Source organism: Balaenoptera borealis (assembly GCF_965194805.1).
Source record: "Balaenoptera borealis genome assembly, chromosome: X".
In the NCBI taxonomy this organism is placed as follows: domain Eukaryota; kingdom Metazoa; phylum Chordata; class Mammalia; order Artiodactyla; family Balaenopteridae; genus Balaenoptera; species Balaenoptera borealis.
In genome coordinates, this window is record NC_138881.1 from 91899767 (window position 1) to 91924126 (window position 24360).

General features: G+C 41.9%; 1 protein-coding gene across 2 annotated transcripts in view; it reads right to left on the reverse strand.

The window, feature by feature from the left end:
• The window catches only part of COL4A6 (collagen type IV alpha 6 chain), a 291365-nt gene that overhangs the window by 44457 nt on the left and 222548 nt on the right, over window positions 1-24360 (reverse strand). For both annotated transcript variants that reach the window (XM_082376976.1, XM_082376977.1), the window contains 8 exons: window positions 18720-18836; window positions 15942-16010; window positions 14217-14252; window positions 7440-7502; window positions 6589-6624; window positions 6368-6409; window positions 5345-5437; window positions 4051-4104 (listed from right to left, as the gene is read on the reverse strand). In XM_082376976.1, coding sequence (XP_082233102.1) covers window positions 4051-4104; window positions 5345-5437; window positions 6368-6409; window positions 6589-6624; window positions 7440-7502; window positions 14217-14252; window positions 15942-16010; window positions 18720-18836 — 510 coding nt within the window. The remainder of the gene's footprint in view (window positions 1-4050; window positions 4105-5344; window positions 5438-6367; window positions 6410-6588; window positions 6625-7439; window positions 7503-14216; window positions 14253-15941; window positions 16011-18719; window positions 18837-24360) is intronic.

The window sequence follows — 24360 nt, forward strand, 5'->3', positions numbered from 1 at the left end:
TGGGGGTCACATTTTGGAGGCTAAACTGCAGCCATCGGTTCAGCTTGGCACCGCGAGGGTGACTTGAGATGTGAAACTTGCGAGGTCAGGAAAGTCAGTCTCCTTGTCAGCTCTGACCCTGTCACACTGCTGCTACTGCCCCTCAGGGCATCGGGTTGGACGGGGAGAGGAGGGGAGAGCTTAGCTTAAGTCTGTCAAGATGGGGCTCCTCCTCCAAAGGACCTACCTGAAGTTACTGGAAAGCCTGGTGCTCAGGAGAAGAACTCCCGCCTGTCCAGTAGTTGCCTCAGATCCACTCAATAGGTACCTCAGGATTCACCGCTTTCTTCCCTTCTCTCTCCCATCATCTGCCATGTTGCCTTACCCCGCGTGTGCTGGTGCCTTGGAGGGCACAGAGGTATATGACTCTCTCTGACAATCTCCACGGGAGCATCTGTGGCCTACACGTGAGTGTGCTGCTGGGACAATGGCATGAAATGTGTGAGGCTGGGGCTGAGCCAGAAAAGCAAGGATGCTGGGTCACTGCAGAAGGGGCAAGGGAAAGAAAGGGAGGTCTAAATCGCTCGGGTTGGCCACTTGTCAGCAGCTCCTGCAAAGATCTGGGCTAGGATGGAAAGGAAACAAATGGTTGAAGGGAACATTTCAGATTCCCTAGAGATTTCCACCCTCAGCGCTGCCTTGTTTCTCAGTGAGTGTGGATAATTGAAAGCCGACATGAGGGCCTTGGATTTGAGAAGTGTCACCACCTTTCTTCTTACAATGATTCTGGCAGAAGCCACAGAAGTTACCTATAAATGTTCCCATTAAGCAGATAGAGATATTAGCAGCAAAGGAGTTATAGGATTTGGCCAGGGTTGCATGTGGAATCCACACCAAAGTGGCCTGAGAACTCTGGTTTCTTGATTCCCACTCTCTGAAAATATGCTGTACCATATAAAGGAAGCTTGTTTTCCACCTTGGATGTCTTTACAATCAACGGGGGTTTCTATTTGTCAGGCCACACTGTGAAACACTGGAAATGCTGAGCTTGAAACGGTATTGCAATTTATCACTGTGCATGGCTGTCAGTCAGTGTGTCTTTCTTTTTACAAGGCAAAAGGGAACGGGTGAAATTGCAGAAGGGGAAATCCTCTGAGGTAGAACAGGGAAGGGAATGGTAAGGAGGGAGGGAGCGTGAGCCAGTGAACTGCAAAGCACCAGAGGTCACGCAATCCACGACCACCATGACAAGAATGAACTGAACAGTAGGGGGCAGTATGGTATGAGGAAAAAGTCTGGAGTTGGCTAGTATTCAAGAAAACTGAATTTCAGTCTCAACTCTGCTAATAACTTGCTGGCTGACTCTGCACAAGCCTCTTTACCCGTTCAGGCCGTGGTTTCCTCATCAGTCAGGGATATAAACCCAGCCCACCTTGCTTACATCATAGGGATGATATGAGGTGACTAGAATCTATGTGAAATGCTCACAAAGAAAGGTGCAGACGTTATTGCCCAACCCACTTGCAAAGTACTCTATATCTGTGCTGTCCAATCGAAAGATAATGTGAACTACTATGTTATTTTAAGTTTTCTAGTAGCTTCATTAAAAAAGTAAAACAAATAGGTGAGATTAATTTAACAACATTTTATTTAACCAAACACATCATAAATATTGTCATTTCAACACTGACGTAAAAATTGTTAATGAGATAATTTAGATTATTTTCCTCATACCTAGGTTTGGAAATCTGGTGTGTGTTTTACACTTACAGCACATCTCATTTCAGACTAGCCACATTTCAAGGGATTGGTAGCTGTTATGTGGCTAGTGGCTATCATATTGGACAGCACAGATTTATACTTTGTAAAGAAACCTGATGAACATTGTGAGCTGGGCCTCAGAACAGTAGATATGACCATTGCCACGTGACATATATACAGAGAGGTTCAGATACTTGAAGGCCCAGAGCTGGGGCTGAGGCTGAAGTCCAGGTGTCCTGTCTCCAACATCAAGATTCTTTCCCTTTATGATTCATTAGATACTGAGCTGATTAAAATCAAGGCCATTGAATAGATGGTTCTCTGTTGCCCCTGTATCTCTATGGAGTAGTAGGGATCATTGTGGAAGCAATCTGTGCCACTGGCTCTACTGGCTGTGTTTTCCGGCGACCTGGAAAGACCCAAAGTGTTTCAAAGAACTGCAGGGAAGCACCGGACTCATCTCTCCCCCCTTTGCCAGCAAGCCGGGGGCAGGCCTAGTCATCTTTGATTCATCCATTTCCCTCCTGACCCCTACACCCAATCCATGGAAATCTCATCAGCTCCTTCAAAACATATCTTGTAGTTTAAGAGATATATCAACCAAATGTAATGTGTAAGCATCATTTGGATTCTGATTCAAAACCAGGTAATTATAAAAAAATATATTTATGAGACAATCATAAACCTGAATTCTGACTTAACAGATATTGTGATTTCTGATAATTAGTGGTGATGAAATCATCATTATGTTTTTAAAAAGTCCTTATCTCTTAAAAATACTGAGGTATTTGTAATGAAATGCTACATCTGTTGTTGGCTTCAGATTGGCCGTGAGTTGCTAATTGTTGAAGCTAGGTGATGGGTACACAGGGGGACCATTATGCCATTCTCCCTACTTTGTATATGTTTGAAATGTTCTGTAACAAAAATTTTAAACTTTTTACATTTTGAATCCATGCACTTCTCTCCATTTCCACTGCCATCAGCCTAGTCCAAGCCACCACCATTTCTCACCAGGATTGTTGCAGCAGCCTCTGTTTGCTGCCTTCCCCTCCCCCCATCCTCCATGACCCAGACCCCCAACTCCCACTACCACCAGAGAGATCTTAAAAATACAAGTCAGGGCCTTCCAATGGCTTCCCATTACATTTGACATAAAAGCCACATTTGACCTACAAAGGTCTCCATGATCTGGCTCCCGCCTCTCTGCCTGGTTCTTGGCCTCGCTCACTCTTCTCCACCCGCTCGCCTTCTTGCTATTCCTCTAAAGCACTGAGCTTGTTCCAACCTCAGGGTGCTGACACTTGTGGTTCCCTTGGCCAGAAACACTCTTCCCGACCTTTCACATGACTCGCTCCCTCATAATAAGCGCTCCCTCAGAGAGGCCCTTCTTTTTTTTTTTAAAGATTGATTGATTGATTGATTGATTGATTGATTACTATGTTGGGTCTTCGTTTCTGTGCTAGGGCTTTCTCTAGTTGCGGCAAGGGGGGGCCACTCTTCATCGCGGTGCGCGGGCCTCTCACTATCGCGGCCAGAGAGGCCCTTCTTGACCACTCTGTCCAAAGGTGCCCATCCCGTTCCCCATCCACACTCCATCACTTTTACCCTTTTTTATCTTCTATGTATCACTTACCAATATATGAACTTGTTCTCCTTCATTTGTTTACTTGTTGATTCTCTCCCCTCCCTCATCCCCCCCCAATTGGAATGTACTTTCCTCAAGGACTTTTACTTATCTGACTGTTAGTTGCTGTTGCAGCCTTAGAGTCCAGCAGAAGGCCTGGCAAATAGGGGCCCTCAAAATGTATTTGTTGGGTGAAAGAATCTAAGATACAAGGGCATATAGGAAACTGAAAATAGGATCACTAACACTAACTACCATTTACTCAACAATTGATACGTGCCAGGCATTTATTAAGCCCTTTTCATGCATATTATCTCATTTAATTCTCATAACCACCCCATTATTATCCCTTTTTTGGTAGGTTAGGAAACTGAGGCTCAGAAAAGTTAAGAAACTTGTCCAAGGTTACATAGCTAGAAACTGCTGAAATCAGAAGTCAAGCCTAGGTCTGTTTTAACTCTAGAGCTTGAGATAATAACCTCTAAGCTATATAGTCTCATAAAGAACCTGATGTCCCCATGGGTTTGAGAAACAAGACATTTCCTTAAATGCCTTCTAACAATGAAGATGGTGAAATTCTCTACAATAACCATAGGAAGGAGGTCTTCCTGTTAGCTTTCTATTGGTATAGCTTTTGTCTAATCAGATCCTTGAATACACGTTGACCAAATAGGGAGACTTACCGGGAGACCTGGAGGACCACTTATTCCTGGGAAGCCCTGAAGCCCTGGTTCACCCTGGAAAATCGACCAAAGCTTAGTGAGTAGCAGCAGGAAGCAGTGAACATAAAGGCGATGGTTCCCTTGAGTTACTTGGGCTGGGCAGTGGGAAACCATAGGGTATCACAATTGGGACACCAGAGGCTGGTGCAGATTGCCTAGTCTCCACAACTAGTAACTACACCAGGATGTCTTAATTTACGGAGCCCTTAGTAGTGTGGAAAGGACCAAAGTCCATGACAGGCAAAGAAAACTATCCAAAACAGAGTCTCAAATGCTCAGGCTAATTGGGAGATAGAAAAGATGATCATCTGCTTTCTTTCTAGCGGAAGAAGCTGTTCAGTGCGATTTCCTTTAGCAAATTACTGGCTGCAAAGACATCAATGGTTTTGGGAAAAGAGTAACAATTACAGTTTGCAAAGGGCCACATAATACTCTAATCTCTTTCCTTGATATGCTAATTTATCTATAAGTGCCATGAAAGGGCTCCCTAAGGTTTGGGAATGATTAGGGAGGCAGGCAATTTTTCATATGCTCCCAAACTGTTCCCAACTCAATAATTACTTCCTGTAAACCTGGAGAAGGCCTGGAGCTGTTGCTTCCACAAAGACAGAATTAAAGAAATGGGACTAAACACTTTCCCCTGCCTGGGTCCCTTGACCACAGGTGCAGGATCACAAAACTGAAGGAATCCCCAGGAAGGAAGGGAAGTCAGGTTATTGAAAGATATCTGCACATCTTAACAGCAAACAGTCATTCAAATACAATCACGTGTACACTCATATCAAAATACAGATTATAAAATATCTCGGTTAAACAGGTCTACAGCTTCAGCCTTGGTAGTTCAGATCAGGCAAATTAGGGCATCTACTGCCACTTGGTGACAGTATACCCTATTTGCAGGGTCATGTTCTGAGGGCAAATAATTTCTTTAAACAGATAACTTGAAAGCAACCATTATACCCTATTGTTCTGTCACAGTGCTTTGGAGACAACATAAGTATTGACAGGGTTGGTAGTTAGGAGGGAAACAACCCAACTATTCAATGTTTGTTTTAAGTTATTCAGCATTTTGATAACTGAATCTGCAAAACAAACACAGAAAATAGCACTTGAATGAATATTCAGAAACCCAGGCAAGCTCATATCCATATTACCCAGAACCCTCTATCCTTCCAGTATACTCTGGTTATTAGAGTTGAACTCTAGTATTAATAGGAAAAGGCTTATTAACTTCTTGTTCTCAAATGTTCACTACCTTGGATCCTTTCTTCCCTTTGGGAAATCCCATGAATTCCAGTTCCCCAGTAGATGGTGGGGGTCCTGCAGGGCCAGGCAGGCCAACATCCCCCTGTAAGATCAAAGGAAACATTAAGCAAAGCAGACACCACACAGATATTTCTCCATGGAGGGGAGGTTTGTCCGCAGGATGTAATTCACAAATCAACTGTCCATGACTTTAGCCTCTTCACCCTCACCCTTGCATCAATGAGGAAAAAAAGCTACCAGTCTCAAGGGGTGAAAAGAATTATAAGCCTGCCCAGATGCATTTTGTACCAGCACTGCAGAGGGAGAAAGCAAAATGGATGAAAGTAAATGGCAGGTTCACGGTTGCCATGGTCATGCATGAAAGGGTATTTAGAAGAAAGCAAAAAAGGATTTGAGCAAGGTAAATGGCTACATTTTGGCAACAGTGATCAGACTCTAATTGGTCCAATCATTGCCAAGAGCACAAGCAGAGGCAGTGAAGTCCCTGTTGGAACACTGAAGACTGGATTTGCTCCTTGAAGACAGTGCAATCTACAAGAGGCAGCCGCCAAGGATGGGGAGGGCAAGCTCCCAGTCTCCCTTGAGGCGCCTAAATCACTATACAGTTTGTATAGAGGGAAATAGGAGAATGAGGGAAGGGAAATAAAAGGGAATGATGAGAGAGGGTTAAGAAGGAGAGATAGAGGAAATAGAGAGAGGAGGAGGAGGAGGAGGAGGAAGGATGGAGAGAAGAGAAGCAGAGAAAAGGAAAGAGAAGGTGACACAATATAATACAAATCAGCAGGGAAATACCCAGGTGGAAGGAAGAGAAAATATATCTCAAGAGCGTATGTTTGTAAGACATGTACATTTCACAGGTAGGAAGCAGGAAGATTACAGTATTTTGAAGGAAAAAGACCACAGTAGCCTATGTGTGCACATGCAGCCCTAACACAAGCAGGCACACGTGTGTAGCTAGAGACATTTCTAGGAGCATATGGACTGCAGAGCGTATGTTCCAAAATTTATTTACCTTGACTCCTTTCTCTCCTTGGAAACCTAACCCCATATTCCCCTGGGGCACAGGGGTGTAGGGAGGAAAAACAAAATCAATTACTAAACAACCTCCAGGAACTTAAATTGGAATGCAGTCTTTTTTACCAGAAAGTATGTTTAACCAGACCAGAATATCTCTGGGGAAACTAGAGCACTTAGTGGTAGGAGGTCAAATGCCCCAAGACAAAGTATACTTACATCAGGACCAGGGAAACCAGGGGGGCCTGGAGGACCCTAGATTTAAAATGAAAGGAAAGAGCGCTTTTTAGTTTCAGCCCCGAAGAATCTGGGCATGTTGAGAGTCATTGAAGATAAGTCCCCCACCCCCTTGGTGTGGTCTGGCTTTGGTGTAGCAGATTCTAGCTCCTTCTCCCTGGGTTCCTTTTTTTTAAATCTCCTTTGAAATTTCCCCAATTGACCTGATAACCACATTCATGCTAAGGTAGTGAAGACTTCATGTGTCATTCTTCCCATTAGGCCAGCACTTTTTAAATGATGACTTTTGGTGAAAGTAAACCGAAGTAATCAATGGTGGTGGGATTTCACACATTGGAGAGAGAACAATCTGGGGATGTGGATTTCCCAGAACCACACAGATGGCTGGCTATGCTCTTCCTATAGCCAGTGATGGGAAATAGGTAGGTGGGAAGAGCTCCCCAAGGTGAAGTGTTGAGAAAGATTTTGAAGGTGCCTCTGTGCTCAGGGTGGGTGATAATGGTGTGATTAATTAGCAATGTCTGTCGTGGGTAAGGGGAGTGGAAGGTCACAATAGATGTGCCAGGTATTAGCCTTCCTTGGGCTACACTTTAGGTTGAGCTAGACTAGGAGGTTTTGGAGGCACAGAGTGGATGGTCAGAGAGACTCTGATAAAAGAAGATAACAAATAGCTCCTTACAAGAGCATGCATCACTTTAACCTCCAAGAATGGAAGTTGCCTTTCTCTGCTAGGAGGGCCTACATTTACATAGGCTTACATTTAATCCACGGCCTGGTAGGGAAAGCATTCATGTGAATGCTGTGAACACGTGGTAGATTTAGGTGGGTCTTACTTGCAATCCTGGTGGTCCTATGGGTCCCACAGCTCCTGGAGATCCGGGTGCTCCTTGTGGGCCCTAGAGAGGCACGTTTTTATCAAGGTCAAAAAAGTATGGCAGTTTCTCAAGAAAAATATATCCACAAGAATTGCACAAGAATGTTCATAGCAACTTTACTCATGATAGTTAAAAACTGAGAAAAAACGATGGCCCCAAACCTATGGGATGCAGCAAAAGCAGTTCTGAGAGGAAAGTTTATAGCAATACAATCCTACCTCAAGAAACAAGAAAAATCTCAAATAAACAACCTAACCTTACAGCTAAAGCAATTAGAGAAAGAAGAACAAAAAAACTCTCAAAGTTAGCAGAAGGAAAGAAATCATAAAGATCAGATCAGAAATAAATGAAAAAGAGATGAAGGAAACAATAGCTAAGATCAATAAAACTAAAAGCTGGTTCTTTGAGAAGATAAACAAAATTGATAAACCATTAGCCAGACTCATCAAGAAAAAAAAGGGAGAGGACTCAAATCAATAGAATTAGAAATGAAAAAGGAGAAGTAAAAACTGACACTGCAGAAATACAAAGGATCATGAGAGATTACTACAAGCAACTGTACGCCAATAAAATGGACAACCTGGAAGAAATACAAATTCTTAGAAAAGCACAACCTTCCGAGACTGAACCAGGAAGAAATAGAAAATATAAATAGACCAATCACAAGCACTGAAATTGAAACTGTGATTAAAAATCTTCCAACAAACAAAAGCCCAGGACCGATGGCTTCATAGGCAAATTCTATCAAACATTTAGAGAAGAGCTAACACCTATCCTTCTTAAACTCTTCCAAAATATACCAGAGGGAGGAACACTCCCAAAATCATTCTATGAGGCCACCATCACCCTGATACCAAAACCAGACAAAGATGTTACAAAAAAAGAAAACTACAGGCCAATGTCACTGCTGAACATAGATGCAAAACTCCTCAACAAAATACTAGCAAACAGAATCCAGCAGCACACTAAAAGGATCATACACCATGATCAAGTGGGGTTTATCCCAGGAACGCAAGGGTTCTTCAATATACGCAAATAAATCAACGTGATACACCATATTAACAAACTGAAGAATAAAAACCATATGATCATCTAAATAGATGCAGAAAAAGCTTTCAACAAAATTCAACACCCGTTTATTATAAAAACTCTCCAGAAAGTAGGCATAGAGGTAACTTACCTCAACATAATAAAGGCCATATATGACAAAATCACAGCCAACATCATTCTCAATGGTGAAAAACTGAAACCATTTCCACTAAGATCAGGAAAAAGACAATGTTGCCCACTCTCACCACTATTACTCAACATAGTTTTGGAAGTTTTAGCCACACCAATCAGAGAAGAAAAAGAAATAAAAGGAATACAAATCAGAAAAGAAAATGTAAAACTGTCACTGTTTGCAGATGATATGATATTATACATAGGGAATCCTAAATCTACCAGAAAACTACTAGAGCTAATCAATGAATTTGGTAAAGTAGCAGGATACAAAATTAATGCAAAGAAATCTCTTGCATTCCTATACACTAATGATGAAAAATCTGAAAGAGAAATTAAGGAAACACTCCCATTTACCATTGCAACAAAAAGAATAAAATACCTAGCAATAAACCTACGTAAGGAGACAAAAACCTGCATGCAGAGAACTATAAGACACTGATGAAAGAAATTAAAGACGATACAAACAGATGGAGAGATATACCACGTTCTTGGATTGGAAGAATCAACATTGTGAAAATGACTATACTATCCAAAGCAATCTACAGATTCAATGCAATCCCTATCAAACTACCAATGGCATTTTTCACAGAACTAGAACAAAACATTTCACAATTTGTATGGAAACACAAAAGACCCCGAAGAGCCAAAGCAATCTTGAGAAAGAAAAATGGAGCTGGAGGAATCAGGCTCCCTGACTTCAGACTATACTACAAAGTTACAGTAATCAAGACAATATGGTACTGGCACAAAAACAGAAATACAGACCAATGGAACAGGATAGAAAGCCCAGAGATAAACCCACGCACATGTGGTCACCTTATTTTTGATAAAGGAGGCAAGAATATACAATGGAGAAAAGACAGCCTCTTCAATAAGTGGTGCTGGGAAAACTGGACAGCTACATGTAAAACTATGAAATTAGAACACTCCCTAACACCACACACAAAAATAAACTCAAAATGGATTAAAGACCTAAATGTAAGGCCAGACACTATAAAACTCTTAGAGGAAAACATAGGCAGAACACTCTATGACATAAATCACAGCAAGATCCTTTTTGACCCACCTCCTAGAGAAATGGAAATAAAAACAAAAATAAACAAATGGGACCTAATGAAACTTCAAAGCTTTTGCACAGCAAAGGAAACCATAAACAAGATGAAAAGACAACCCTCAGAATGGGAGAAAATATTTGCAAATGAAGCAACTGACAAAGGATTAATCTCCAAAATATACAAGCAGCTAATGCAGCTCATACAGCTCAATACCAAAAAACAAACAACTCAATCCAAAAATGGGCAGAAGACCTAAATAGACATTTCTCCAAAGAAGGAATACAGATTGCCAACAAACACATGAAAGGATGCTCAACATCACTAATCTTTAGAGAAATGCAAATCAAAACTACAATGAGGTATTACCTCACACCGGTCAGAATGGCCATCATCAAAATATCTACAAAGAATAAATACTAGAGAGGGTGTGGAGAAAAGGGAACCCTCTTGTTGGTTGGAATGTAAATTGATACAGCCACTATGGAGAACAGTATGGAGGTTCCTTAAAAACCTAAAAATAGAACTACCATACGAGCCAGCAATCCCACTACTGGGCATATACCCTGAGAAAACCATAATTCAAAAAGAGTCATGCACCACAATGTTCATTGCAGCTCTATTTACAATAGCCAGGACATGGAAGCAACCTAAGTGTCCATCGACAGATGAATGGATAAAGAAGATGTGGCACATATACAGCATGGAATATTACTCAACCATAAGAAGAAACGAAATTGAGTTATTTGTAGTGAGGTGGATGGACCTAGAGTTTGTCATACAGAGTGAAGTAAGTCAGAAAGAGAAAAACAAATACTGTATGCTAACACATATATATGCAATCTAAAAAAAAATTGGTTCTGAAGAACCTAGGGGCAGGACAGGAATAAAGACACAGATGTAGAGAATGGACTTGAGGACATGGGGAGGGGTAAGGGTAAGCTGGGATGAAGTGAGAGAGTGGCATGGACATATATACACTACCAAATGTAAAATAGATAGCTAGTGGGAAGCAGCTGCATAGCACATGGAGATCAGCTCGGTGCTTTGTGACCACCTAGAGGGGTGGGATTGGGAGGGTGGGAGGGAGGCACAAGAGGGAGGGGATATGGGGATATAAGTATACGTATAGCTGATTCACTTTGTTATAGAGCAGAAACTAACACAACAATGTAAAGCAATTATATTCCTATAAATATGTGAAAAAAAAGAAAAAAATAATAATAGTTAAAAATTGAAAATGTCAGCTGAATGGATAAAGAAGATGTGGTATATTTATACCATGGAATACTACTCAGCCATAAAAAGAATGAAATAATGCTATTTGCAGCAACATGGATGGACCTAGAGATCATCATACTAAGTGAAGTAAGTCAGAAAGAGAAAGACAAATACCATATGATATCACTTATATGTGGAATCTAAAATACGACACAAATGAACTTATCTACGAAACAGAAACAGACTCACAGACATAGAGAACAGACTTGTGGTTGTCAAGGGGGAGGGGAGTGGGGGAGGGAAGGATTGGGAGTTTGGGATTAGCAGATGCAAACATACACAGGATGGATAAACAACAAGGTCGTACTGTATAGCACAGGGAACTATATTCAATATCCTATGACAAACCATAATGGAAAAGAATAGGAAAAAGAATTTATATATATATATATGTGTATATATATATATATATATATATATATATATATATATATATATATATATATATATATATCTGAGTCACTTTTCTATACAGCAGAAATTAACACAACATTGTAAATCAACTATACTTCAATAAAATTAAAAAGAATTGGAAATATCTCAGGTGTCCACTGATACTAGGATTGATTTAAAAAAACTGATACATCTATATGTAGAATAATACTCAACAATAAAAAGTAACAAATTATTGATATATGAAACAATGAGGATGAACCTCAAAAGTACTGTTCTAAGTGAAGGAAGCCAGACCCCGAAGGCTACATATTGTATTATTCTCTTTGTATGAAGTTCTAGAATAGAGAACACTTATCTATGATAGAAAAAAATCAGAACAGTGATTGTCTGTGATGTGCAGCGGGAAGGAGCAGGAGGGAACTTTCTGAGGTGATGGGAATGGTCTGCACCTTAAGAGAGTTTGAGTTACACAGAAGTGTGCATTTGTCAAAAAGCAGCAAATGCACATTTAAGATTTGTGTATTTCATTATATGTAAATTTTACATAAAAAGAAAAATTGTAAACAAAATTTGAAGTGTAGCTAATGGTAGGCATGCTGTAGTATTTAGGGGTAAGAGTACTATTGTCTGCAATTAACTTTGAAATGCATCAAAAATAAGATGGCCTGATGGATGGAAGTGTGGTAAAGCAAGTAGAATAAAGTATTCATGGTACAGGTGTTCACTGAAAACTTTCTTCAACTTTGCTCTCTATTTGAAAATTTTCATATTAAAGTGATGAAAAAACCAAAAACTTAAAAAAGAAAAAAGTTATATTAATATCAGATAAAGTAAACTTTGAGACAAAGAATATTACTAGAGATAAAGAGGGGGCATTTTGTAACAGTAAAATAGTTCAATTCATCAAGAAGACATATATATATATATATATATATCTTAGATGTGTATGCACCTATTAGCAGAGCTTCAAAATACATGAAGCAAAGACTAATGGAACTGTAAGGAGAAATAGATAAATTCACGATTCTAGATGGAGATTTTAACATCCCTCCCTCAGTAATTAATAGAAAAACTAAACAAAAATATCAGTGAGGACAAAGAAGATCCAAACCACATTATCAACTACCTTGACCTAATGGATATTCTTTAGATCACTATACCTGCCCCAAGCAGCTGAATACATAGTCTCTTCAAGTACATATGGAACATTCACCAAGATAGTTCCATAGGTTGGGACATAAAATAAAACTTAACAAATTTAAAAGCATTGAAATCATCCAGAATATGCTCTCTAACTGCAATAAAATCAAACTAGAAATCAATAATATAAAGATATCTGGAAAGTCACAAATTTGGGGAAATTAAACACCACAAATCTCCATGGGTCAAAGAAAAAATCCGAAGGGAAACTAGAAGATACTTTGAAATGAATAATGCCAATATTAAAAGCAAGAGAACGAAATCTGAAGAGAAAGATGGTATGGGAAAATGCATGGCCCTGTTAAAGTTGGGGAGCAGCAATAAGGTGATATGTGCTTAGGTAAGGGATGGAGAGGCTAAGTGAAGTTGAGACTTAGACAGGAGGAAGAGAAAGTAGGGGTTCAAAGGTTCCCCAGGAGTATATGAGAGTAGAACATTGCTCTGACAATAACTAATATCCTGTGGTCTCCTTACTGATCACAAATCTCTTATCCAGCCAGGAACCACCCCCCTCCCCAAATCTAAGTGGTTTATTTATCATGTCTGTATATGCAGACAAACACTGTGCTTCTGGGGGCAGGGAAAGGCATCTCTAAGAGAAGTTATGCAGCAAATACACTGGATGTTATTCTACAGATTTAGTTAACACACCATCTAAGCCAATGCTGTTTCACTCTAGGAGACCTCTACGCCCTTGGTCCTCACTCATCTCTGTTTACATGTGTGCTTGCTCACACTAGTCTCTCTGTTTAGAAAGCTTCCTCCCATTGCCAGCCAGCCTAAATGTCACCCACACTTTTCAGAGGCTACGTTCTCTTAGATATAAAGTTTCTCATGATGTAGCCTTAGGTGGACAGCATCTCTTTCTTGATGCTGTCGGTGGAGTCCTTACGCCACATTCCGACTAGTTTTTCACATCTTGGGGTGGGAGGTGTGTGTGTGCAGAGACCGTGTCTGAATTGTCTCAGGGATCACTCCTAGCCCTTTGCTCAGTATCTGTTCTGCTCAGTATCTGTTCTGGAATGGAAGAAGAAAGGAAGGAACCGTGATACAGGAAAAGAGGAGGAGAGAAGGGGCCTTGCTGAAGCCACTTCAAAGGAAAATGATGACAATGTGGAAAGTCAAGGAAAAACAAAGCTCTTATTAATACAACTCATGGCCTTTCATGGACTCACTCTTATTGAGTCCCTAAAAATTTTTTCTACATGGAATACCTTTTAAAGAAGAGTGTTTTGCTTCTTTTATTTTACCCACAGTACTCTGAACACACAGAAAACACTTAATAAATGCTTGCCAAATGACAGGCAAAATTCTTTCCTAATACATCCCAGGGAGGATGCAGGTCCCTGGCCGAGAGGTCTGAAAGCCAGCCTGCCATGTCACTGGAGGTAGACAGTCCATCCTCTCAGTACTTTATCATTTGGAAAATGTCAGTAGAGTGATCTATTCTACTTTACCTCTCTGGATTGTCCTTGAGAAGGTCTACAAAGACCTTCGAACACCGTAGAGAGGAATGAAAAGGGGTCATTGGTACTGTTGACTAGACAAACATTGGGAGCTCAACACATAGGTAACAACTTACAGTGATTCCAACCAGTCCGGGCAGCCCAGGCTCCCCCTGAGAAACAGACAAAGGCAGGACATTGAAGAGATGAATACATTAAGCTTGTGGTATTTCACAGATAACTGACCTAAGATGCAATAGGCATAAAAACGCATCACTGAAGCTTGGGCCTCCTCTGTCAAGGTCTTGTGTTTTAAATAATGCATGAATTGGACAGATTCAACCATCTACTTTTTTTTTTTCCTAAGAAAAATCTAGACTCTAGAAGAGAAATATTATAGCCTTGGTTGAACAGGAATTCATATTTTACTTGGATTAATTAATTTTCACCTTTGCTAGGAACTTATCAATTAGAAACTGCTTCTGGGGGCTGGTGATTTTCCTGCTCTTTTTGGAGGAAAGCAAAGCTACCTTCCGGTGTGCCTTCATTCCCAGAGAATCTGTGCCCATATGTATACAATGCAAATCAGACATTTCAAGGGAGAATCAATAAAGCATATAGTCTCTGATTACGTTTTAATTACTTTGCAGCATCTTAAGTCACCGTATGAATCTGTAATATAACCATCTTGTGGAAATTGCTGTGTTCCGCTGGGTCCAGGGTCTCTTTGGTTTTTGGCAAAACCATTTAATCAATGTTTGTTACAACAATGGTCACATTTTGACACCTGCTAGTCTTACCCCGCTTGGCTTACAGTGAAAAATCAGCTCTCTGCAACCTGGGAAGAGCGCTGCCTGGGTTTTAGCTCTTTGGGAAGCTGGCTTGTGCCTGTGAGCAAGTCACATAGCCTCAGGCTACCTCAGTTTTTCTATCTGTAAAATGAGCAACATGAATCTGACAATCATGAGGTCCTTTCCAAGTCTAACATTCCATCTTCAGCTATGGCTTCTATAGCCAAGAACCCAAACCCTGTACCTTCTTCAGTTCTCAGCTACCCACACCCATCACTGCCTTCCAAAGTGATTTCCAATATTTCTGGCTCTGTGCATGGGTGGAAGACAGAAAGGTGCCATCTTCAGCTGAGTGAGCTTGGGTGCATCTTCCCCTCAGATGTTGCACACATAGATTCCTGTCCGCTCCTAGGGAAATGATGGGCTCCCTTCCCACTCTGCAAGGGATTAGGGTCAGTCATTTGGCACCAGAGTTTACTGAAGGCCCACAGGATACCAGGCAGCATACACCAAGAATACAGCCACAAGAATACAAAAGGTTCTTGTCAATTCCAGGAAGAGATGAAAGTTTCCAGCCAGCTGCAGAGTTGATGGGCAACTTTTGTAGATAGCCAGGGGCCCAGCGAGGGTGATGGCTGGTATGCAGGTACAGAAAAGGGCGGAGCCATGATCCTGGGCTGGTGGCCATGTTAAGATGGGCAGAGACATACATGGCTTCAAACCAAGGTATGCAGACATCAAAGATTCTGTAGTAGACAAAAGGTATCTGCCTCCAGGAAATGTCTCGGCTTGTCAAGGAAAATGACACCCATGCAAATTGTTTGTTTGCTGATCTGTCTCCTATTTTTGGCCTAGATCTTACAAAGCAAATCTTTTTGACAGTATGGGTGCAAACATTACTGTCAATGTTTCCACCACAAAAAGCTCTGGATTCTTTTTAAATCCAGCTTGGTCTGCGCCTTAAATAGAGACGCAGATGCTAGTTCTGGAAATGTTTTCATTGGATGTGGGGCTCCATCCTGGGGAACTCAGCTTATAGCCTACTCAGCTGTCTGCCTTAGAGGCTCTTACCTTCATTCCTTTGAAACTACCTTGGGCAAGGATAGGTTCACCTTTAGAGCCTTTCTGACCAGGAAGCCCCTGAGTAAAATAAGAAAATTTTGTGAAGAAATGCACGCACATACACACACACACAAACACACACACACACAGTATTGTTAATAGTATGATCTGATCAGATGGAGGATGGAAATGCAAGAGCCTGAAACCATGTGGCTTATTCTATGGCAGAGTTGGCCATGCCAAGGGGGCAAAGTACATCCCCTGAACTGTGCTGTGTCTCAGAGCTGCATGCCTGCTCCCCCAGCCTCCAAGTCAGAAGTCTGTAAAGGGATTAGAAAGTAGACTTTGAATCTATTCAGAGTACCAATCTGAACATCCACATATAATACACATGCCGTTTATAAGCCTATATAGCTCACCTGCTCCATATCTCACAGGTACACGTCACTGACAGGGACTAGGTCTAGGACAGAGGTTAGTGGACTTTTTCTGTAAAGAGCCAGATGGTAAATAATATAGGCTTTGTGGGCCATATCTGTGCTCTGTTTCATATTCTTCTGTTTTTCTTCACAATCTTTTATTTTTTATTTATTTATTTATTTATTTTTAATTTTATTTATTTATTTATTTATTTATTTATGGCTGTGTTGGGTCTTCGTTTCTGTGTGAGGGCTTTCTCTAGTTGCGGCAAGTGGGGGCCACTCTTCATCGCGGTGCGCGGGCCTCTCACTATCGCGGCCTCTCCTGTTGCGGAGCACAGGCTCCAGACGCGCAGGCTCAGCAATTGTGGCTCACGGGCCTAGTTGCTCCGCGGCATGTGGGATCTTCCCAGACCAGGGCTCGAACCCATGTCCCCTGCACTGGCAGGCAGATTCTCAACCACTGCGCCACCTGGGAAGCCCTTCACAATCTTTTAAAAATGGAAAAACAAGCCATGGGACAAGGGTCCCATGGGCCAGTTTGCAGACGCCTGGTCTAAGATATAACTACAAAACCATCTCCATCCTGTGCTTCAACCATACAGCTTCAGTTTCTACACCTGTCTAAGAGGCTGGTGTGTCTCACTGTTAACATGGAAAACAGTTCAAAGTATGCCCAACCCATCCAGTCAGCCAGACTTTTTAATGTCTCAGTGGCAGATGCCGCCTAATATCTGCTAGATGTTGGCCTCCTGGGGAAAATCAATATCCCTATACCTAAGGGGAAGTTGGGATTAGTGTTGGGGGTAGGGCTAAGCTTTGGGGACTGAAGCGTTGATTGAATGATGGATTCCTGAGTTCAAGGTCCATAGGTATAATAAAAGTACAATGTGGTTCCAGAAGCACAAACCAGTTTCTTTCCTAACACTTCCTATTCCCCCTTATTCTCATGGCCACTACTTTCATCAAAGAAGATTCAAAGGATATCCATTCAGTATTCAGCAGGGTTAGTAAGGTTCAGCTTAGTAAAATACACACCCAAGTTCCTATTTAGGCTTAAGGGGAGGTTTAGGGACAGGATTAGGTTTTACCCTGGTCCTTTGGCTGTCAGGGGCTGTTTATTACCTCAAGATTTCTTTTCTCCCTCTTGGGGGCAGTGATTCCTTACTTTGCTGGATCTCCATTGTCTTAACACAGATGTGATTTGTTTTCCTCCCCTGTTGCCATGGCCTTTGTGACTCAGACAGCTCATATTATGTTGGTAATACATCTTTCTCCCCCACTCCCTGCTGTATATTGGTTTGGTCCTTAGTTCTGAAGGTCCTTATGCCAATCTGGCGCTTGTGCTTTGTCCATCTCACCTTCTCACGTATGCACTCACACCCACAACTTGGTCACTGAAGGCAATGCTCTTCCAGTAAAACGCCAATTAATTCACGTAGCTATGGAATCTAACAGATAGTGCAACTTCTAGCTAAATGTATCACATCAGTACCCTTATTCTCTTAGATTATTTCAAATGAGGTTGAGAATGGGCTTGAAATGTGTTATTTTTCTCTTTCCAGCCACTCATAAAAGCAGCCTTGCAAGGGCATGGTATCTTTTAGAGACCTTTTAGATCTAAATATTTGAGCTCTATCTGGATGAATGGAATGAAATAAAAGTGACGACACCAAGATCCAATAAACGTCTTAACAATCCCAGAACTGAGGGTTGTGATGTGGGGAGTGGGTGGGAAGAGGGAAAACTACGTCAGTGTAGAGCAGGATTTCTCAACTATTTCTCACTATTGATACTTTGGGACAGATGATTCCTTGATGTTGTGATGGGGGGCTATCCTGTGCCAGTAGCACACCCCCAGTTATGAAGACCAAAAAGTGTCAATAATAACTGTCAAATGTCCCCGGGGGTGAGGGGCGGGGCAAAATCACCGCTGGTTAAGAATCGCTAGTAGAGACCAAGCTTGCCAAGCCCTTTGGGTCACTGTTAGTGCTCCCATGATCCCATGTAAGCCTTCCAAGTACTGCATCTCCCAGTATCGTCTAATGTGGGAAAATGTCAAATAGCCCAAGTGTGTACTTTGCTCTAAAATTTACTACAGTTTTTTCACAATCTTGCCAACTCTAAAAGCATCATTAAAAAAAACCAAACCCTAAGTAGTGTAGCATGTGTCCACTTCCCTGCAACTGGTGTTCTTCTTTAGACTTTTAATGTTGTGGTGCTGCAAGCACACACTCCTGCATTGGACAAGGGGCTGCAGTGGTTGCCCCTCGGCTACTTAACGAGCTCTCCAGAGAAGCAGAAGATAGGGCACACTGGGAGGCAAGCAAAGCCATTTGAAATAATGTACAAAGATCTGGCAGCATACGGGTGGTCCGAGAAGCCCGGGATAGCCATCGGGGCCTGGAAATCCAACAGCTCCTTGAGTTCCATTACAGCCATCCAGGCCAGGTGGGCCTCTGGGCCCTGGCTGTCCAGGGTGGCCCTGTTCAAAGAGAAAGAAGGGATCAAGTCAGTCACAGGACTCTCAGCTACTCTGACAAGCTCCACAGTGAGAGAAGTCAAGGATGCTGTCAAACTCTGGCTCCTTGTCCACTCCCTTTGCCCCATCACCTCTGTTGCCATCGCTGTTCATTATACTCAGGTGTAGGTGGCTGATGACAGCTCGGTGTTACCCCTCCCCAAAAGATCGATGCTTTAATAGGATCCAAGCTGAAACCAAAGGGATCAAACATGAAGAGATGGGCTACACGGGTTGCTGCAACTTCACCTTCCTTCAGTACAAAGATGTACTAAGATGTACTAAGATGGGGCTTAGCTGCCAGGCAGCTGGACTGCTACCAACAGGGAATCATGCCAGGCCTTGGAAATTCCTCAGAACAGACTGAAACCTGGGTAGCCTGGCACGGCTTTCTGTATGGGAAGCTCTGCATGGGAAATGAGGCTGGATTTTGGTCAAGAGCAGGAGTTTCCATAGCACCACCTCTCCTGAATGCTGCTTGGTCAAAAATAAACAAGTCAAGGAAGAACCACACTTTGAACCTTATTTTGTCATTATCTCACGTCATGCTATTGCTTCAGTCAGGGAACTGTATCTTCTCTTCTTCATACTCATTACTGAGGCAGTTGTTTTGCTGGGGAATCAGTAATCATTCACATACAGTTGGTGTCTGAATTCAATAATTCTGTGCTTCCTTGGTGCATAGAATCTACCTCTTTGTAGGAAATATATCTTTTTCAATCTATCAAAAGCAGGTTGTGTGTTGGGTATGGAACAAAGAGATGACCTGAAAGACCAAAAATCTAGATGGGTCAATAAAAGGTAGACTCCCACCCTCCCATACACACTTTTAAAAGCCAAATATACACACACACACACACACACACACACACACACACACACATACACATATATATATACATGTATATACATATATTTTATTTGGCTTTAAAATATATATAAAATATATATTTGGCTTTAAAATATATATACATATATGTATAATATATATGTATATAATATATATGTGTATATATTTAATGATTTGAGGGAAACGTGCCATGTGTTCAAAAATCAACTTTTCAAATTATTAGAGGAAACAACCTTTTGTCAAATGCTTATTGTGAGAATGCTCCATAGAATTCTGTTTCATTTTCATTGCTATTATAGTTGTAGGAGATAGATGACCTGTTAATGCAAGAGTATGAGTCTAGACTGCTGGACTCATGGAATGCAGAGTCCAGAGAAGTGGTCAATAAACATATCTTTGCAATAAACCTGTTATAAGCTATGCCTCTCCAGACTCAGGTGAGGAGTTTTGGTTGCACTGGGGAAACTGAGACAGCTTACTAGAGTCATCAACATTTTATTACCAAATGAGATGGCTATTCCTGTTTGCCCTGAAGATCTACACTCTACCTTCCCTAGATCTGTGCCTTGGGAGGCTGACCTTCACGGATGGTATTGTCTAGGCTCCCTTTCCCTCTGTCTTCCAGTTATATTTGGTCACTGGGAGGCACAAGCAGGAGATGGGAGAGCATGAGAAGGACAAGCACAGATTGTTTATTTCTCCCATGCCCTCCCTCCTTGGCTATATTTCTGGCAATGGCCACATTTCTCTATAATCTTAGCTCCCACTGGGCAACTGTTATTCCATGGTTCCAGGTCTTACAGGGTTCCAGTATTACCATTCCTCCTTTCCCCTTTGGGACTAGGGGTGGTAACAGCTTTGTGCTGGTTGCTTCACCCTGCACCGCTGTTTCCCTTAACCCTGCTTGCATCCTTTAAATAAACCCTTCACTTAACTCTATTTAGTCGACCCCTTCAGGTGGAGTGTCTATTTCTTCCTGGGATCCTAATCACCATTTTAAAATGTCCCGGCCAAGTTTGCTAGGGATTATCTCTCAACTGGGTAACAGAGATGCGTTAAGACAAGACAACAGGCTGGCTCAGTGCTAGGGATCTTCCTTAGTCCTGGGACGTTGGTTCTGCCCTTTCTGGGTAGAGATAATGACTTTACATATGTGTGTGCCAGCTCTCCAAGGGAATGCAGCTCTTTGAGGGAGAAAACCATGGTTCTATATAATCACAGGGGATTGAACACACAGAATAGGTGGATCTGCTGTATTCCAGAAAAGCAATGTTCCTCAGAACCCAGAGTGCAAAGGAAAAGTTTCCATTTGGTGAGTGGTATGTGGTCACTTTGAAGATATAAACCTGGTGTGTTCATTTATGAGTCTCTCGGCGGGGAAATGTTTGAGATTGACTCCATGGGAAAAGCTAAACATAAATTGCAAAGGATAACTTGAAAACTTCTGCTTCCAACTTATTTGAACTGAAAACATTGGCTCAACCTACATTTCTTGTGGGTGCCAACAGCCCAACTCACAGCTGTGATATCGTTAAAAGCCACAGCCCTACCGCCCCTCGTCCACGTTGTTTTAATGTTGAATATCTTGATGACTGCTTGTTTGTTCACTCTCAACTGGTGGCCGTGCCCCTCAGTGCACAGACTTGGATGCTCTTGCTCATTCATGTGGAAAGTGTCTACATGACAGCAAAAATGGAGTTCTGGGACCAAAACCAGTGACGCAGATGTGAGCAGTCCGCCAATATTAAGAGGGGAAACCAGATTTGTGCAGTGATCCAGTTTAGTAAGATGTGTTTTGGGGAAGCTGTTGGTTTTAGCCAAATGGCTTAATAAAGTGCTGCTGAAAGTTGGGCAAAATAATTAGTCTGGCTGGGCCGAGGGTATCTGTGTTTTCCTCTGTCTGAGGGAGTCTTGCCAGTCTGAGAACTGCTGCTTCTACAGGCACTAGAGGTTGGAGTTAGTCCCCCCAATATTTCTGGAGTTCCTACTCTATGCTGAATTTAGCCCTGGGGTCTCTGAGGCCTCTGAGGGGAGCAGAAGACAGACTCTGTGCTTTCAAGGAGCTAGATAAGGCTATCATACAAGACAGTCAATAAATACCATGCACCATATGTAATAAGGAGCTAGAGTGTGTGGGACAGACACCAAAGACTCCTGGAAGAATAGAGATGGAAAGGAGACGTAAGCTGTCAACAGGAGGTGCTCATTAATACATCATGAATAGCTGGAAGAGAGGGAGGGAACAGGGGATAATAATTTCTTAGAGTAAGTGAGGCTTGGAGCCTGAAGCTAAAGCGATTGAAAGTCAAAAGAAAAAATGTACAACCTTAGGTCAAGGGAAGGGCCAAGCGAAGGGCCAAGGGAGTGGGGACTTCTACTGGGAGCAGCGCACTCATTTGGAGGAATCTGGACAGCTGCGACTCATTCTCCCAAGCAACGAAGCCCTCAAAGAGAAGTGGTCAATTTCTAGAAGCCCTCTGGCTCTGTTGGCCACAAGTTGGAGGCAGAAGTGTCCAGCTGGACTCTGGGGTGGGTTCCAGCTCAGAACCGGAATCAGCCTCTGCTTCACAGGATTCATTTCCTTCCAGCCCCCATTAAAAAGAGACTACAGGAGGAACGGTATAGTACTGTTGCAAGCTTCATATCCTCCACTCATCTCTGGTGAAGCCAGCTCCGCAGGATGAATGGAAGAGGTGGCCTCCAGTTTGCTAGTTTCCCTCACCCATTGGTTCCCACAAGATACACATTCTGAGTGGAGACTCTGGATGACGTGGTCATAGAACACAGCCATGAGAAAACGCCAGCGGATGGCATAAAAGGGTGGCCAACCCCATCCACTTATTTCCCCACTGGCCCCTTCCTGGGCATTTTGCAGACTCTGCAGTTGAATAACAGGCAGAAATATGATGGCCGATTTGTTGATACGTATAACAAATACAAGGTAAGTGAGCCTTCTATTCTCCAAATCCACAAATGTATACGAGATCTGGGGATAAAGTGAATCAGATGATAATACCTTTGAGGGCAGAGCCATATGCCTTTTTTGTATTCCCATAGTAGAGTGCTAGCACATAGCGGGTACTCAAGAAATACCTATAGATTGGCACAAAGAAATTCGAACCCCCTTAGCTGATACTAGATGATTATGTAGTGTAACACAAGAAGCTGTTAAGTCAAGAGTTTACCAAACTGCTTTGATATGATTCAAAAGAACCCCTTAGAGGTTGTTTGAAAGATAAAGGCATGCTGTAGGACTTCCTTCAAATGGAGGAGCTCCATTTTTTCCTGTTCTATATATGCTGAGCTTCTACACAAGAGTTGGTTCTTCTCTTAAGGTTGAAAACCACTGCTAGAGGCAAACACAGTCCAGGCTAAAGATTAAATATATAGAGAAGTGCTGAAGGATATAACTAAAAAGTGATAGCAGTAAGTTCCAAATACTGTATCTTAAAGGCTGGAGAAATGTTACCATGCAATCTCCAGTGGCAGGATAAGTAGGGATATTGGGTGAAGATGGAGAAACTAAGGGATTGGGCTGGATGAAATGGGAAAAGGAGATGTCTGCAAGCTCCAGACTCCCCACTTATCTCCAGCAAAGCCAGTTCCTCAGGATGAATGGAAGAGGCTGTCTCCAAGTGACCTTAGGAGTAGCCACTTTGTAAAAACCATCAACAAAGCAAAAAAACAACCTAATGAATGGGAGAAGATATTTGCAAATGATATGACTGATACGGGGTTAATATCCAACATATATAAACAGCTCATACAACTCAATATCAAAAAAACAAACAACCCAATTAAAAAATGGGTAGAAGAACTAAATAGACATTTTTCCAAAGAAGAAATGCAGGTGGCCAACAGGCACATGAAAAAATGCTCAACATCACTAATCATCAGGAGATGCAAATCAAAACCACAATGAGGTATGACCTCACATCTATCAGAATGGCTATCCTCAAAAAGAACACAAATAACAAATGTTGACGAGGATGTAGAGAAAAGGGAACCCTCCTACACTGTTGGTGGGAATGTAAATTGGTGCAGCCACTGTGGAAAACGGTATGGAGGTTTCTCAAAAAAATAAAAATAGAACTATCATATGACCCAGCAATTCCACTCCTGGGTATATATCCGAAAAAAACAAAAACACTAATTCAAAAAGTTACACGCACCCCAATGTTCATAGCAGCATTATTTACAATTGCCAAGATATGGAAGCAACCTAAGTGTCCATCAACAGATGAATGGATAAAGAAGATGTGGTATATATATACCACAATGGAATACCACTCAGCCATAAAAAAGACCAAAATTTTGCCATTTAAAGCAACATGGATGGACTTGGAGGGTATTATGCTAAGTGAAATAAGTCAGACAGAGAAAGACAAATACTGTACGATGTCAATTATATGTGGAATCTAAAAACTACAACAAACTAGTGAATATGACAAAAAAGAAGCAGACTCACAGATATAGAGAACAAACTAGTGGCTACCGGTGGGGGAAGGGAGGGGCACTATAGGGGATGGGGGAGTGGGAGGTACAAACTATTGGGTGTAAGACAGGCTCAAGGATGTATTGTTCAGCACAGGGAATATAGCCAATGTGCTGTAATAACTGTAAATAGAAAGCAACCTT